The 16713-nt window shown below is 47.9% G+C and overlaps 2 protein-coding genes across 4 annotated transcripts in view; both read right to left on the bottom strand.

Moving 5' to 3' along the window:
- TGFB1 (transforming growth factor, beta 1) overlaps positions 1-463 on the bottom strand; it is a 15576-nt gene extending 15113 nt beyond the window's left edge. Inside the window, exon 1 of the mRNA XM_005868829.2 lies at positions 373-463. Coding sequence (XP_005868891.2) covers positions 373-463 — 91 coding nt within the window. The remainder of the gene's footprint in view (positions 1-372) is intronic.
- On the bottom strand, positions 240-7581 carry B9D2 (B9 protein domain 2). 3 transcript variants are annotated; one of them, XM_005868765.2, is made up of 4 exons: positions 6161-7576; positions 5703-5794; positions 2747-2872; positions 240-829 (listed from the first exon to the last, which is right to left on the bottom strand). In XM_005868765.2, exons 1-4 carry the CDS (start codon positions 6523-6525, stop codon positions 516-518), a joined length of 897 nt encoding a protein of 298 aa, XP_005868827.1. In that variant the 5' UTR covers positions 6526-7576; the 3' UTR covers positions 240-515. The 3 variants fall into 3 exon arrangements, with proteins under 3 accessions (XP_005868827.1, XP_005868828.1, XP_014397193.1); XM_005868766.2 differs by having other exon boundaries at positions 6221-7575; XM_014541707.1 differs by lacking the exon at positions 2747-2872 and having other exon boundaries at positions 6161-7581.
- Between the last annotated feature and the right edge of the window lie 9132 nt (positions 7582-16713).

Below are 16713 nucleotides of genomic sequence, written 5' to 3'. Positions count from 1 at the left end.
TGACGGAGAGAACGAAGACCTGGCGGGGAGGGCTCAGTCGGAGGATAGGGACCCAGAGTACAAGGGATCCGAAGAGGGGACCCAGAATGGAGAGAGTGGGAGACTGGGGCAGAGGGGCCCAGGGGCCCAGAGGAGGAAACCCCCCAAGGAGAGGGGTCATAAGGAGGCACCCAGAGTTTAAGGCAAAGATGGGGCACCGGCCAGCTGACAGGTCAGGAGTTCAGGAAGGCACCCACACCTGTCAGAACTGTTCTTTATTTAGCACTTCCATGTGTGAGGCAGCCTCTTCTCCCCAAACCCCTGGGACCCCACATACTTGCTGCCCCCATTTCACAGATGGGAAAATGGACTTCGGAGGGAGAGGTACTGGGCTTGCGGTGCTGGCCAGACAGAAGCTGCCCCAGGCCTCGGCTGGGTCGGGTAAGGCAGTCTCCAGAGCCCGCGTTTCTGACCACTGCACCATCCTGCCCCTTACGGGTGCCCAGGGGTGTGGATGGGCCGAGAAGGCAGGTGCCTCAGCATTCCACGCCGTAGCGGTCAAAGTGGCGCAGCAACAGGCCCAGGTCCAGGTGCACGGTGCCACCAGCGGCTGTATGCAGGCGATAGCGGTCGGCCCCACTGTAAATGGCGTCCCCATGCAGCAGCTGAGGCCCACCCCCCACGAAGGCCCGTGCCAGCTGCTCCCGCCAGCTGCCCAAAGGCCGCCATGTGGGACAGTCCAGCTGGTGGGTGCCTGGACTGCTGGGCACGTGACAAAAGCCGTAGCCGGCAAGCTGGCAGCGGCCGAAGCTATCCTGGGACCACACCTGGAAATGAAGTCGGGGCCAGCCTGCAAGACAGGAGAGAGGGATGGTGCAGCCGGTCTCTCTCTGGGCTCAGTCCTCTTCCCTGGCGTCTGCCCCAGCCTCCTCTCTGGACTCCCACTCCCACACAACAGCCAAATGGATATTTCTGAATCCATATTCCTCCCCTGCTCAAAACCCTTTCATGGCTCCCCAATGCCTTCAGAATAAAACCCAACCTCAACACCCAAGGCCCTTGAGATCAGGCCTCTGCTGATCCCCTCTCTTGTCCATGTTCCCATCTCAAGGGAGCCCAGTCCACAGGTGAGTGAGCACCTTGAGCCTTGTCCTAGACCTCTCCCCCATTCCCACCCTGTCCTCTCTGGGTTCAGGGACTTCTTGTCCCCTCCAGTTCACCTTCCTCCTGGCATCTGGAAGCATCTTTCTCTTCCCACCGGTCCCCAAGTGTCCTAAGAATACAGCTCAGCTCCTCAGCCTGGCCGGCAAAGCCTTGGAGATCCAGCCTCATTTTACTCTCCTTTCTGAGCCCCTCTGTGGTTGGCCCTGTTCTACAAGCTGGGGACACAGAGGTGAACAGAACAGATCAAAATTCCTGCCCTAGTGTAGCTGACATCCTAGACAACGAGCATAGTAAATAAGCAAATTATAGGGTATGTCAGATGGTGATAACTGCTCTGGAGAAAAATAAAGCTAGGTAGGGTGGGGGTGGGGTGCAGTTTTAGAAAGGGGATGATCAAGAAAGGCTTCACTAAGAAGGGGCCATGTAAGTGAATGTTTAAAGTAGGGAAGGGAGTGGGCCATGGAGACATCTAGGGAAGAGCATGCCCAGCAGAGGGAACAACGTGTGAAAAGGCCCTGGTGGGAGCTGCCTGGTGGGACCAGTGGAGAACGTGGGGTCTGAAGAGTGAAAGGACAGTGCCTGCCTGCCTCACCCTCCAACCCATCACCCACAAGCAGCCAGAAGGGTCTTTTAGAAGCAAAATCTGACTTGTCAGTCACCTGCTGTGGCTCCCCAGTGCCCTCAGGGGATGGCCTCAGCTCAGTGGCCTGGGATTCAAGGCCCTGCATGGCCTGCCCCTGCCACCTCACCCCTGCAGTCCTCCTGCTCTCCCTCCATCCTCCAAATGCCCTAGCTCACTTTACCCTTTGGGCTTTCCCTCTTCCTTCCCTCTGCCTTATTAGCTCCCACTGGTCTCTCACAGCATCTCAAACATCCCCTCTTCCAGGAAGCCCTCCCTGAACTCCCTGGCAGTCAGGAGCCTCCTCTTGGCTCCCATAGTCCCCCAGAACTCCCCGTCCCATCCCTGCCTACTCTGGGCTACCACTGTCTGGGAACAGCTCTGCCTTCCCATGGGATGGTGAACCCTGTGAGGACAGGGCTAGGAGCTGTCTCCGTCACCGACACCTCCCCGGCATCACTCGTCACAGGGCATGTCCTCAGTAACTATTATTTATATTGTTGAAATATATGGCATATTTACCTAGGCCATTTCCTGGAATTCACTCCTCTCCAATGACCCAAATTTTCCACCAGAAAAGATTTTCTGATACCCTTCCTCCCCCACAAACTCATTTTTCCTCTGAACAGCAGAGGAGCCCTGCCTGGGGACAGCCACCAGCCCTCCCTCCCTCCCTCTCATAAACCCTCCAGCTTCCTCTTGATGGAAGACTCTCTTGGTTTCTCTCTTTGAAAGCCATCCCTCCTCTCCCCTTGGTCCCCACCTTCCCCTCACCCCTGGCCTCTGACACACTCTAGAGCCAGCCATGGGAGGCCTCAGCTGAGTCTCTCCAGGGCCAGGCCTGGCCAGGAAAGGGACCCAAAGGGTGGGGAAGCAGGGACAGGAGTTGGTGTTCTCAGTCCCATGGAGTGTTGCTAACCACCCCGCCTCCACCCCCCTATCCCGTCCCCTCAGCCTGGCGCAGGGCCGAGCACGAGAACCCACCTTGGAGGCCTTTGGTGGCAAAGTGCAGGTCAATGGGGTGGGACCAGTAGGCCATGTCCCCTATTTGGGGGGTGTCCACCTGTGTTTGGCCCTCCCGTACGCCAGATAGGAGCTTCCATGCCGCCCCTACAATGAGAGCCAGGACACTAATGAGGTAGGGAAGGGTGGGAGGCAGGCATCAGGAAGGATATGCCAATGTGGCTGTGAGACCGTTTCTTCTAGCGCTGGAGGACAGTGGGTACAAAGTGTGGGCTCTGGGGCCAAAGGGCTGGGTTCAGATCCTGGCATGACTTCTTCCTGCCTGCACACACTTGGGCAAGTTACCTTTTCCTGCCTCAGTCTCCCAATCTGTCAAGTGGGTGTAATACTGCATTCCTTGTCATTTTGTGAGCAGATTAAATAAGCTAATACACACAAAGCACTTAGAACAGTGCCTGGGGTGTAGTAAGTGCTGGATCAGTGTTGGGTATTGTTTTGTCACTATTCTCACACTGCATTTAGAGGCCTAGTCCAAGGACTAAGATGGGACCAAGGGTGCCCTTCGACAAAAAGCATGAACGCACTGTGAAAGGCACATAATACCAGTCCTACTGAGGGTGATAATAGCAAAAACGCACCGATTGCTTACCAAATGCCAGACCCTGTGCTAAGCACTTTAGTGATGAATCCATTTAATCCGCCTTCTAGGACTTTTAATCCCACCCCACCCCCAGTCTACACTCTCCCCATAGCTTACAAAGCCCTATATCTGGCCTTTGTCCCCTTCCTGCACTCATCTCCTATCACTCTTCCCATCCCTCACTACCTCTAGCCTCACTGATCCTGTTTTTTTTTTTTTAATATATTTTTATTGATTTTCAGAGAGGAAGAGAGAGCTAGAAACATCAATGATGAGAGAATCATTGATTGGCTGCCTCCTGCACGCCCCCTACTGGGGATCAAGCCTGCAACCCAGGCATGTGCCCTTGGCCAAAATCGAACCTGGGACCCTTCAGTCCACAGGCCAACGCTCTATCCAGTGAGCCAAACCCGCTAGGCTGATCCTGTTTTTATTTCCTTTCTTGCACTGGCTGTTCCCTCTGCCTAGGAAGTCTGCTCCTGGATGTCCCCATGCCTGGCTTTTATTTATCTTCCAGGGATCAACTCAAATGGCACTTTTACAGAGGGGTTCTCCCTCACCCTTGTATCCAAAACTAATCCGTGTTACATTATCTCATCTAATTTGTTCTGAGTACCTGCCACCATCTGTAATCATGACAGTCATTTCTTTATTGCTTATTTATTTTGTCTCCCCTCCTGTGAGCCCCAGGAGAGCAGGGTTATTGCATACTACTGGATTCCCAGGGCCTCAAGACCAGATCTTACTAGTAGTATACAGAAGGTGCTCAAAAAATGTTTGTTGGACAAATAAGTGGGCCTGGGAGGTGGGTGCTAATATAAGCCTCACCTTACAAGTGAAGAAACAGACTCTGAGAAGGAAAGTCACTTGTCCATTCATTCCATGAACATTTACTGAACACCTACTGTGCGTCAAGCACTGTTCTCCACGTGGGGTACAGCAGGACTGCAGCAGACCAAGGTGCCACGGTGAAGCTGGATTCAGACTGAGCTCTGTCAGACTGCAGAGTCCAAGCCCTTTATCTGACTGCCTCTGAGCTCGCTACTGGATTAACTGCCCCTCCCCAACAGCCCCCTGAACTGTTGAGTTACTGTTCTCTCTGATTCAGGCAAGGAAAGCACCAGGCCTTGAGTCCGGCTTTACACATACAATCTATCCCACTTTACAGATGAGGAAACTGAGGCTCAGAGAAGGGACAGCACCTGCCCAGGGTCACAGGGCAGATGGGGCCCAGACTGGAAACCAAGTCTGACTCCAGAGCTGCCTCTTCATGTACTCAGCTGGAGGACCACAATTTCCCAGGGAATCTCAACCACCACCAAGGACCCGGGGCCTGCAGAGATAAGGATAGCAGTAGCCACACTCGTTTCATGTGCATTTATCTGTTGGGCAACATACCCAGAGCTTTACAAACAAGACCCCATCCAATTTTTACATGAGCTGGGTGAACACTTACTAGGCCAGGTCCTCTCCTAAATGCCGTTGTTATTCATTTAGTTCACACAATCACCCCATGAGGTAAGTATTGTTATTATTACCATTGTACAGACAGGAAAACTGAGGCAAAGACAAGTGTCCAAAGTCACATAATTAATAAACAACTGGTTTTGAACCCAGGCAGTCTGTGCTCTTAACCTCAGTATGTGCTGCCTCTCAGCTATTAGCTTTTCAGACAAGGAAACTGGGACTCAGAGAGGTTAAGTTCACAGGCCCCACTTTAACAGATGGGAGAGTTAGTGTTTGAGCCCAGATCTGGTGGCCCTGACCGTTACACATACCACCACACTATTCTGCCTCCCATGGGAGACATGCACACTGGGGCCTCTGAGGTCCTCCCTGGGCCATATGGATGGGCGTGGATGATTACCAGAACAGGTTCCTCCCTTCTCACAGAGAATTATGCACAAGAGGGTGGCCTTTCCTCTGTAAATCTGGAATGGAAACTTCCATTTTACAGTGAGAACTCAATAAATGGAGACTCTTAAGCAAAGAATTAAGACAGGGGAGGGACCCAGGACACCCCTAGGGCAGTGAATGAAGTCCAAACCATGGGGTTAAGGCTGTCTAGTGTTCTGAGGATTGGGAGTGTGTGTGTGGGGTCTAGCCTATAGCCCCATAACCTTAGGGGCTGTGTGTTCAGAGCAGGAGCCAGAGCCCCCAGAGATGGGATGGAAAGGGATAAGACGGGAGCATGAGACACATGGACACAGTATGGTCAGGGCCAGGAGTCCTGAGAGCCGATGGGAGATGGGGCTCAGAGGCGGGGCCAGGGGGTCAAGGAAGGAGGGGGAGCCTCTAGGCTGGAATTCAGTGGGGAATGAGCCAGGTCGGGAGTACCTGTGTGGACGCCCCACTTGCAGAAGAGGCTACTTTCCGAGAAGCCGGTGGCCCCTACGATCTGCCCGATCACGTGCACTTCAGCCATAGCCCTAGGAGGGTAAAAACAGAGTCACAGCCCTGGGAGGTCAGTGTACTGTTATTTCCACCTGACAGATGAGGAAACTGAGGCCAAATAAGGAACAGTACTAGGATGGCAGAGTAGTTTCGCCAAACCACTGAGTGTGGGGTCTTAACACGATCCTAAATGCCTCTCCAGGGGAGCCCGGAAAATAGAGGGGAGGAGGGCCGGGCTGAAGAGCAGGCACCTAACTCTACAACTTCCAGCTCAAAGCAGAGGGAAGCCCCGCCCAGGGCCAGTGGCTCCGCCCCCACCAGCGCAAAGGCTCCAACTCCGCATGCGTCCTAAGAGCTGGCGCAAAGCCCCGCCTCCAGGCGTACGCATGCGCTATGCCTACTTCAGAACCGCTACCAGGAGGCGCGAAAGCGGCTTCGGGACTGGAGTTGATGGGCCTGACCTGTCCCTCTCTCCACCGGCGCTGCTTTCCCGCCTGGCTCGCGCTCTCCCGCGATCTTCCCGGCAGGGAGAGACCCGCGGCGCCGAGATCCCTCCCAGGCCGCGACCGCCTTCCTTCTCCCGGGTGGTTGCTAGGGCAACAGCAGCCTCCTCCCCTGGCCTCGCACCCGCCCTGAGGGTCGCTAATTGGCCCTCGCTGTCCTCGGGGGCGGGGCCAAACTCTGATGGACGTTCTCGCCCTTCGCGCTCTCCATTTTGGGAAAAGGGTCTCTCCAGCCGCTGGGGGCGTGGCCGGGCAGCCGCCATCTGAAGCGCGACTGAGGAAGTCTGAGCGCAGACTGTTTCTCCCAGCTGCCCTCTTCGCAAAATCACCCATTGATGCCTCGCGACCCCCAAATCTCCCCTCAACGGGGACCACAAACCAGAGGTGTGAGCCAGAACCAAGGGGGACTCTCAGCAGAGTGCATCCTCTTGCCTCATAACTAGAAAAAAATCCTTCCTCATTCACAGATACCCAAGAAGCGGGGAGGGGTTTTCCTTCCTTTATTTTTAGAGTTCCCCGGGCTTCGTGGGACTGATGATCCAACTTCCTTCTCAGAAAAACTGCGCAGCTCTTCACGGTGCTGATTCTGAGCGAGGATGGGCGTGGGGGATGGGTGTGAGAAATGAGGAACTGAGGCCTCTATCTGCAGAAAATCCGATTCTAGAAACTGGACTCCGCCAGTAACTTGTCTTGTGACCGCGTGGCTCTGGGTTTCAGTTTGCTCATCCGTGTAATGGGCACAAGGAGAGGGACTGAGTCAGAGGCACTCGCACGTCTGACTTCCCGGAGCGGTGCCTGGGTCCCCTACGCTCCAGCCCAGGCTGGGCGCCCGCAGGGCTAGAAATGGGGCTACAAAAGCTAGTCACCCACTCCAAGCTATGGGGGGAGGGGGCACATTTCAGTAGGATAAGGTTTATGTAAATGAATAATTCAATAGGATATTGCACTGATAAGTATACTGGAAAGCTACCATGTATTATTTCTTTGTACCAGTCCCCCGGAAACTGATGGTTTTGCATGTACCATCTCCTTTAATCCTCACAGACATCCCGACAGGTAGGTAATATTATCAGCTTTATTTAAAATGAAGAAATTGGAGCAAAATTATTTGCCTTAAGCAAACTGATCATAACTCTGCCTGACCCTGTCTCTACACTTTCTGTTCTTAGCCTCTCTGCTCAAGGAATAGGGAGGCTGTGTGTGGGTGTCACCCGTATGCTGTCACTTCTCACATCCAACCAGTTATCGAGTCCTGTCAATGCTCCTTCTTAAATATTTTTAATTAAAATATTTATTTATTTATCTTTACAGAGAGAGAGGAAGGGAGGGGGGAGAGAGAAATATCGATTTGTTGTTCACTTATTTATGCATTCATTGGTTGATTTTGAAGCATGGTAGCAACCATCTCAGGTAAAAATTGCTGTTTAATATTTTAACCCCCCCCCAAAAAAAAATATTTTAACCCTGCTGTTCTGGCTTCTGTACTTATCTGCTTGCTAAAATAATAGAAAAGTTATTTTGATTTTCTGAACTTATATAAATCATCCCATTCAATTGAATACTCCATTGATTGTGGATTGAATACCCCATTGATTGTGGTTTTACTGGTCTTTCAAAACACATTCCCCTGCACCTGGAGACCAGGACAGCACAATTACTTTAAATTGCTTCAGTGGCTCCAGAAAATGTGTTTCCGTTGACTCAGTGGTCCCAAGACCTGAAACTATAATTAATCTTTGTAGATAACTAACTTGCTCAATCTAGTTTCTGTAACAAACTGCTTTTTGCAAACCAGGTTCCTCATTCCAAACCTCAAGATGTAATCAATACCTTTGTGATATTTGCCTATATAAGTCTGATGTTTTGGCCACTGGGCACTGCGAGTTTTGGAGCCGCTTCTCCCTTGCAGTCACCGGCTTTATTGATTAAATGACTCATTGATTTGATCTTTCGTCCTGTGTGTTACTCGTGGGGTACATTACAACAATTTCTGTGTGTGCCCGGATGGGGATAGAACCCACAAGCAACCTTGGCATATTAGGATGATGCTCTAACCAACTGAGCAATCGAGCCAGGGCCTTAAATATTTTTTCTTCAATTGGTTTCTTCTATTGGTTGATATTAGTGATTAAGAAAAACTACCCAGTTTGACTGCCTGGATTTCAGTCTTGGCTCTTCCCCTTCTGTGTGACCTTCAATACCTCAGTTTCCTCATCTGTGAGAATGAATGATGGTACCCACCTTGTTGGATTATTGTCAGGAGTCAATGGATGTATGAAGCTGTTTTAAAATATGTTCACAGGTTCTTTGAAACTCATCCTTTCACCAGGTGGAACCTGATTCCTCTCTCCTTGGGTATAGGCTGCACTAGGTAAGTTGCTTCTAACCAATAGAATGTGGCAGAAGTGTTGCTAAGTGGCTTCCAAAACCAAGCCCTAAAAAGCATCCACCTTGATCTCGCTCTTGGATAGTTTACTTTGAGAGAGGTAGCCATCATGATGTAACAACAGTAAAGCCGGCAATGGGGAGACCAAATGCGGAAGAACTGAGGCATCCTGCCAACAGCCAGCACCATGTGAGTGACCCATCGTGGAAGCAGATCTCCCAGCCTCAGACAGATCTTCAGATGACCACTACGTCTGGCCAACATGCTGACTGTAGCTTCATGAGACCCTCAGCTAACCCATCTCCAGATTACTGACCTACAGAAACTATGTCAGTGATAAAAAATTGTTTTAACCACTAAGTTTGGGGAGATAATTTGTCACCCAGCAATAGATTACTAATACAAATACGTAATGAATTTAGGACAGTGCCTGGCACATAGGAAGGACAATAATGTTTGCTATTATTGATGATTTTTGTTGTTGTTACTGAAATGGCATATTTTACACATTTTTTATAAGAAGCACACTGAATATTTATTTATGTACTTTTTATTTTTAACTTTTAAAACTTTGTAGTAAAATACACCTAACAAAATTTACCATCTTAACCATTTTTTTAAAAAAATTGATTTCAGAGAGGAAGGTTGAGGTAGAGAGAGATAGAAACACCAATGATGAGAAAGAACCATCGATCAGCTGCCTCCTGCATGCCCCACACTGGGGATCGAGCCCACAACCCAGGCACGTGCCCCCGACCAGAATCGAACCTGGGATCCTTCAGTCTGCAAGCCGGTAGGTACTCCATCCACTGAGCCTAACCAGCTAGGGCCATCTTAACCATTTTTAAGTCTACAGATCAAGTGGCATTAAGTGCATGTACATAATTGTGCAACTAATCTCTAGAACTATTTTTATCTTGCAAAATTGAAACTCTGTACCCATGAAAAAACAACTCCCCCTCTTCATTCTCCCCAGTCCCTGGTAACCAACCACCATTCACTTTCTGTCTCTATGAATTTGCCTACTCTATGTACTTCATATAAGTAGAATCATTTAGTATTTGTCCTTTTATGACTGGCTTATTTCATTTAGCCTAATGTCCTCAAAAAAAATCATCCATGTTGTAGCACATGTCAGATTTTTCTGCCTTTTATTTTTATTGTTTTAAGCTTTTATTTAAAAAAATATATATATATCTCTTTATTGATTTCAGAGAGGAAGGAAGAGGGAGAGAGAGATAGAAACATCAATAATGAGAGAGAATCGTTGATCAGCTGGTTTCTGCATGATCGGGGATTGAGCCCACAACCCAACCCAGGCATATGCCCCCACCAGGAATCGAGCTGTGACCTCCTGGTTCATAGGTAGAGCCACAATGGCTGGGCAGATTTTCCTGCCTTTTAAAGGCTGAATAATATTCCATTGTATATATACACTCCATTTTGTTTTACCACTCATCTGTTAATGGACACATGGATTGCTTTGACCTCTTAGCTATTGTGAATAAAGCTGCTATGAATATAGTTGTACAAATATCTCCTCAAGACCCTGTTTTCAGTTCTTTTGGGTCAATACCCAGAAGTGGAATTGCTGGGTCATATGGTAATTCTATTTTTAATGTTTTGAGGAACTACCATACTGTTTTCCAAAGTGAATGTACATACTGTTTTTACAGCTTGCTTTTTCATTCAGTGATGCATCTTGGGAATTTATCTATGTCTGTATTTAAAGATCTAATTTTTTTTAAAATATATTTTATTGATTTTTTACAGAGAGGAAGGGAGAGAGATAGAGAGTCAGAAACATCGATGAGAGAGAAACATCGATCAGCTGCCTCCCGCACATCTCCTACTGGGGATGTGCCCGCAACCCAGGTACATGCCCTTGACCAGAATCGAACCTGGGACCTTTCAGTCCGCAGGCTGACGCTCTATCCACTGAGCCAAACCGGTTTTGGCAAAGATCTAATTTTTTAAAATAACTGTTTTAAAGTACAATATATGTACAGAAAAGTACACAAGTCATAAATGAAGAGCTGGATGAAATATTATAAACTGAATTCAATAGGTGACTAGAACTCGGCTGAAGAAGAGAACATGAGCAGCTCCCCAGGATGGCTGTCATGCCTCTTCCAGGATGCCCCCAAGGGTAATCACTAACTGGACTTCTAACATGGGTTAATTTTGTCTGTTTTTGTACTTTACATAAATAAAACCACAAAATATCTATTGTTTCATGTCTGCTGTCTGCCCAGTTTTGTTTGTGAAATCTACCCACTCTGTTGCATGGGGCTGTATTCTTATTGCTGTATAGTTTTCTGTGTGTGAAGATGCTACAATTTATGTATCCATTTGTTTGTTGATGGGAATTTATCTTTTGGCAGATATATGTTCACATCTGGTTGGAGTGGAATTGCTGGGTCGTAGGATATGTTCAAGAGTTTTCCTGGTGTTTGAACAAATTTCTAGTGTATGAGAGTTCCCCCTCCTTCACACCCTCACCAACATTTGGTGGTAGTGTTCTTTTTCATTTTAGCCATTCTGATGAGTGTGTATTGGAAATGCATTGTGATCTTAATTTGCATTTCCCTGATTACTATTTGAGTACCTTTATTAATATTCATTGTTGTCTTGGCTTTTCTTTTTTGTGAAGTTTTTTTAAAAATATATGTTTATTGATTTCAGAGAGGAAGGGAGAGGGAGAGATAGAAACATCAATGATGAGAATCATTGATCAGCTGCCTCATGCACGCCCCCTACTGGGGAATGAGCCCGCAACCCAGGCATGTGCCTTTGACTGGAATCGAACCCAGGACCATTCAGTCTGTAGGCCGAAGCTCTAGCCACTGAGCCAAACCAGCTAGTTTCTTTTTTGTAAAGTTTTGTTCAATTCTTTTGCCTGCTTTATATATTTATTAGTGACCTGGTGCACAGATTCCTGAACATTGAAAGGAAATTAATTAGAAGGTGGCAGGTGGGGCAGGACTGGACAAGACGGGCAGGACAGGCCCTGGAGCCAATCTCCCTCGGTCCCTCCCCAGCCAGCCACACTTGGAGTGGCACTGGGGCTTGAAGATCATCTGCAGAGTGAGTGGTCTCCCTCTGGCAGGTGGGGTCCCTCAGCCTGGCCTGCGGGGATCGGGCTGAAACTGGCTCTCCAACATCCCCCGAGGGGTCCCGGATAGCGAGAGGGCAGTTCTCGGGTGATGCACCCCGGAATTGGGCTCCTTCCTCTGGTTCTGGGTGTGTCACCCGAGAACCGCTGCTGCCAAGTCACTGCAGCTCGGCAGCTCCTGCATTGAGCGTCTGCCCCCTGGTGGTCATTGTGTGTCATAGCTACCGGTCAAATAGTCGGATGGTCACTTAGGCTTTTATATATATTTATATATATAAAAGGCTAGTATGCAAAGTGTCCCCTTGGGAATTCGACAGGGAGACTGGGAGTTCGATCACTCGCTATGATGTGCACTGACTACCAGGGGGCAGCATGGAACAAAGGAAGGTCCTGGCTGGCAGCTGGCAGCTGGCAGCTGGGGAAGGAAGGCACCGGCCGGCAGCCAGAAGGCCCCAATTGGTCCTGATCGCAGGCCAGGCCTAGGGACCCTACCCGTGCACGAATTTCATGCACCAGGCCTCTAGTCCGATATAATAAAAGCCCAATATGCTAAGTGTCCAACCGTTCATTCAACCGTTCAACCAGTCGCTATGATGTGCACTGACCACCAGGAGGCAGGCACTCCGACCGATAGGTTAGCTTGATGCTGGGATCCGGCCGATCAGGACTGGGCGAGACGGGCTGCACATGTCCTGGATGAATCTGTGCACCAGGCTGGTTTCGGCCCGATCCCCACAGGCTAGGCTGAGGGACCCCACCAGTGCACGAATCCGTGCACCCAGCCTCTAGTAGATATATATGTACTAATATACTGTATATACACGGTGGAGCAAAAGTAGGTTTACAGTTCTGAGTACACAAAACACAGTTTATTCCTATATTATTTATTTATTGTATTATTTTCTATATGAACAACTCTAAATTTAGTTTTGCCACACCCTGTATATATATTATTCATAACATTACTTTCAGGAGTCAAATTCTCCTAAGAACAAGAGGGGAGCTATGGCCAGTTTGGCTCAGTAGATAGAGCATTGGTCCGTGGACTGAAGGGTCCCGGGTTTGATTCCAGTGAAGGGCATGAACCTTGGTTGCAGGCATGATTTCCAGTAGGGGGCATGCAGGAGGCAGCTGATTAGTGTTTCTCTCTCATCAATGTTTCTAACTCTCTATACTTCTCCCTTCCTCTCTATAAAAAAAAATCAAAATAAAGAACAAGAGGGGATTTTCCTATCTTATATAATGAAAGCTATCCTATGTAATAAAAGCCTAATATGCAAATTGACCAAACAGCAGAACAACCGGTCGCTATGACGGGCCCTGACCACAGGGGGTAGATGCTCAATGCAGGAGCTGCCCCCTGGTGGTCAGTGTGCTCCCACAGGTGGAGCGCTGCTCAGCCAGAAGCCGGGCTCATGGCTGGCAAGCGCAGCAGCAGTGGCGGGAGCCTCTCCCGCCTCCACTGCAGGCTGGTAAGGAGCCAGGGGTCCTGACTGGCGAGATATCTGACTGCTGGCTCAGCCTGATCCCTGGGGGTATCGGGCCTAAGCTGGCAGGCAGACATCCCCTGGGGGGTCCCGGACTGCAAGAGGGTGCAGGCCCAGCTGAGGGACCCCTCCTCCACCCCACCCCCCAGTACACAAATCTCATGCACCGGGTCTCTAGTAATCATAATGTCAATTTAACATTTTCCACCATATAAATTTAACATTCATATAAAACTTTCATTTAATTTATAGTTTATATTCAAATTTCTCCCATTGTCCCAATAACATATTTTATCACTATCTGCCCTCTATCCAGAATCATACTTTGTTGTCATGTTTCCTTAGTCACCTTTAATCTGGAATAGGCCTGCCAGGTTTAAAATCTTTTGTTATTGTTTTGTTTTTTTATGACATTGACATTTTTTACAGTCTTCATCAGGCTTTTTATTTTACCTTTTTATTAAATTTATTGGGGTGACATTGGTTAATAAACTTTAAAATTTTATAATTAAAAAATTAAACCTTGGGAGATTAAAAATGGTGGCAGAGTAAGTGGATGTTGCATGGACACACTCCCAGGAAAAAACTGGAATTAAACTAAAATACAGAAACACTTCCTGAATAATCAACGGAAGAGAACCCTGATACCCGAGGACCGAAAGTGGAGACTGCATAGAGACCAGTCGAAGAGGTTGGGCGCCCGCAGACAGCAACTGACGTCCCAGAGAGATATCTCAGCTGAGGGGGGTTGCCACTGAGAACTCTGGGATCTAATCCCCAAGCTGGGCCCCCCAGCAGGGAGCACCAGAGCTGAGAAGGGTACCCACATAACATCTGGCTGTGAAAAGCAGAAGTATTGCTGTCTGCCAGGGAGTGAGGTTGGAAGGCACCCTCTTAAAGGGCCAATGTACAAAATTCCCTGTGGAGCCACTCACCTTGTGCTCGGCAGAGAGAGGGCAGAGTGGACTGAAGCTGAGTGAGCAGAAGCCAGGATTGGGAACTCAGGGGCTAGAGTTCAGAAAGCAGACACCCCCGGTTTCCTATGCTGAGTCATTCCCTCACTCAGCAGACATCTTTCCCACACAGACATTTGCTGTACAGGTGGCCTTGTCTGGAGGAAAGATAGTTGACCCACTTTATAGGAAAACACCTTGCCTTGAGGTCAATTAAGAGACTAAAAATAGCCCTAGCTGGTTTGGCTCACTGGATAGAGCATTGGCCTGAGGACTGAAGGGTCCCAGGTTCAATTCTGGTCAAGGGTTGTGGGCTCAATACCCAGTAGGAGGTGTGCAAGAGGCAGCCAATCAATGATTCTCTCTCATCATTAATGTTTCTGTCTCTCATTCTCTCCCTTCCTCTCTAAAATCAATTTTTTTAAAAAAGAGAGACTAAAAAATAGCCTCCAGGCAGAAGCAACTGCCCCACCCTGATGATAAAAAACACTCCACACAGGGACTCTTCCTCCCCCCCACCACACCTGAGAGTCTGTGCTGTGAGATTCTTTCCCCTTCCCCACGTGGGAGTCTGTACTTGTTCTTCAATAAATTTCCACCTTTGCTATAAAAAAAAACCTCTCCCGCCCTGACCAGTTTGGCTCAATGGATAGAGCGTTGGCCTGTGGACTGAAAAGTCCCAGGTTCGATTCCAGTCAAGGGCATGTACCTTGGTTGCAGGCATATCCCCAGTAGGAGGTGTGCAGGAAGCAGCTGATCGGTGTTTCTCTCTCATCGATGTTTCTAACTCTATCCCTCTTCCTTCCTCTCTGTAAAAAATCAATAAAATATATATGAAAAAAACAACAAAAAAAAACTCTCCCCACACCTGAGGATGATTGCCTAGGGCAATTCAAGTTGGAATCCTATCAGTCTGTAGGCAGTCTCTAGAGCAGCGGTTCTCAACCTGTGGGTCGGGATCCCTTTGGCGGTCGAATGACCCTTTCACAGGGGTCGCCTAAGACCATCCTGCATATCAGATATTTACATTACGATTCATAACATTAGCAACATTACAGTTATGAAGTAGCAAAGAAAATGATTTTATGGTTGGGTCACAACATGAGGAACTGTATTTAAAGGGCCAGAAGGTTGAGAACCACTGCTTCTAGAGGCATTGAGTCTTTGCCTGATCTAATCAGTCTGAAACAGTGTTTGACACTGTCTGCACTAAAGATTGAGAGGCGTAGAGGATCTACCTAATACATAGTCACAAACCCAAACAGGCAGCCAAAATGAGGAGACAAAGAACCCCCAAATGAAAGAACAAAAGAATTCTCCAGAAAAAGAGATAAATGAAGCAGAGATAAGAAATTTATCTGAAACAGAGTTCAGAGTAATGATGGTAAAGATGCTCAACAGCATGAAAAAAGCTATAGTAATGATGAAAATGGAAATAAAGAATGACATAGCACAAATAAAGGACACATTGGTTTGAGAATCTTTGAATACAAAACATCTAAAATGTAAAAACAGAAAGAACACATTGGAAGGAATACACAGCAGATTAGGGGAAGCTGAGGATCGAATCAGTGAATTAGAAGACAGAGTTGAAAAAAATCACTCAATCAGAAAACCAAAAAGAACAATTAAAAAATAGGAGGACAGTTTAAGGGAGCTGTGAGACAACATAAAATGTAACAATATTAGAATAGCAGGTGTGCCAGAAGAGGTGGAAAGGGAGAAAGGGATAGAAAATGTATTTGAATAAATATTGGCAGAAAGCTTCCCTAACCTGGTAAAGGAAAGGGTCACATAAGTTCAGGAGGCACAGAGAACCCAAGCAAGAAGAACCCAAACAGGCCTATGCCCAGACATATCATAGTTAAAATGTCAACAATTAAAGACAAAGGGAATCTTAAAGGCAGCAAGAGAAAAGCACTCTATTATCTACGAAGGAGTTCCCATAAGGCTGACACCTGATTTCTCATCAGAAACTCTATAGGCCAGAAGGGAATGGCATGAAGTACTCAAGGCAATGAAAAGCAAGGATCTGAAACCAATATTACTATATCCAGCAAGGATATCATTCAAAATACATGGTCAAATAAAGAGCTTCCTGGGGGAAAAGAAAAAAAAAAAAGGATAAAGGAATACATCATCACCAAGCCAGCATCACAAGAAATGCTAAAGGTACTGCTGTAATGAGAAAAAGAAACACAGAGAGAAACCTAGGCATACAGAAATAAAATGGCAATAAATAAGTACCTATCCTATCTAATAATAGACAAACATGGTAATTAACCATACCTCTGCTACGCTTCCCATTGGCTAATCAGCAGGATATGCAAATTAACTGCCAACAAAGATGGCAGCCGGCAGCCATGCAGCTGAAGCGAACATGAGGCTTGCTTGCTCCAGTGATGGAGGAAGCCAACGTTCCTCGCCTGCCGCGGCCCAGCTCTGAGCTCTGGAAGCAACAATGTTTCAATTATTGAAGCTAAACAAACCCCAGATACCTGCTTTCAGCC

This window comes from Myotis brandtii, unplaced genomic scaffold (genome assembly GCF_000412655.1).
Source record: "Myotis brandtii unplaced genomic scaffold, ASM41265v1 scaffold277, whole genome shotgun sequence".
Classification (NCBI taxonomy): domain Eukaryota; kingdom Metazoa; phylum Chordata; class Mammalia; order Chiroptera; family Vespertilionidae; genus Myotis; species Myotis brandtii.
Note: the sequence above shows the minus strand (reverse complement) of the source record. Positions and strands in the feature narration are given on the sequence as shown.

What these genes read in the sequence shown, in the direction of transcription:
- B9D2 (XM_005868765.2), bottom strand. Translation starts at nt 6,525, where the DNA reads ATGGCGGCTGCCCGGCCACGCCCCCAGCGGCTGGAGAGACCCTTTTCC. An exon ending in CTCCTGGTAGCGGTTCTGAA is followed by an intron (nt 5,795 to 6,160) that starts GTAGGCATAGCG and finishes TTACCCTCCTAG; the next exon opens with GGCTATGGCTGAAGTGCACG. An exon ending in CAAGTGGGGCGTCCACACAG is followed by an intron (nt 2,873 to 5,702) that starts GTACTCCCGACC and finishes CTCTCATTGTAG; the next exon opens with GGGCGGCATGGAAGCTCCTA.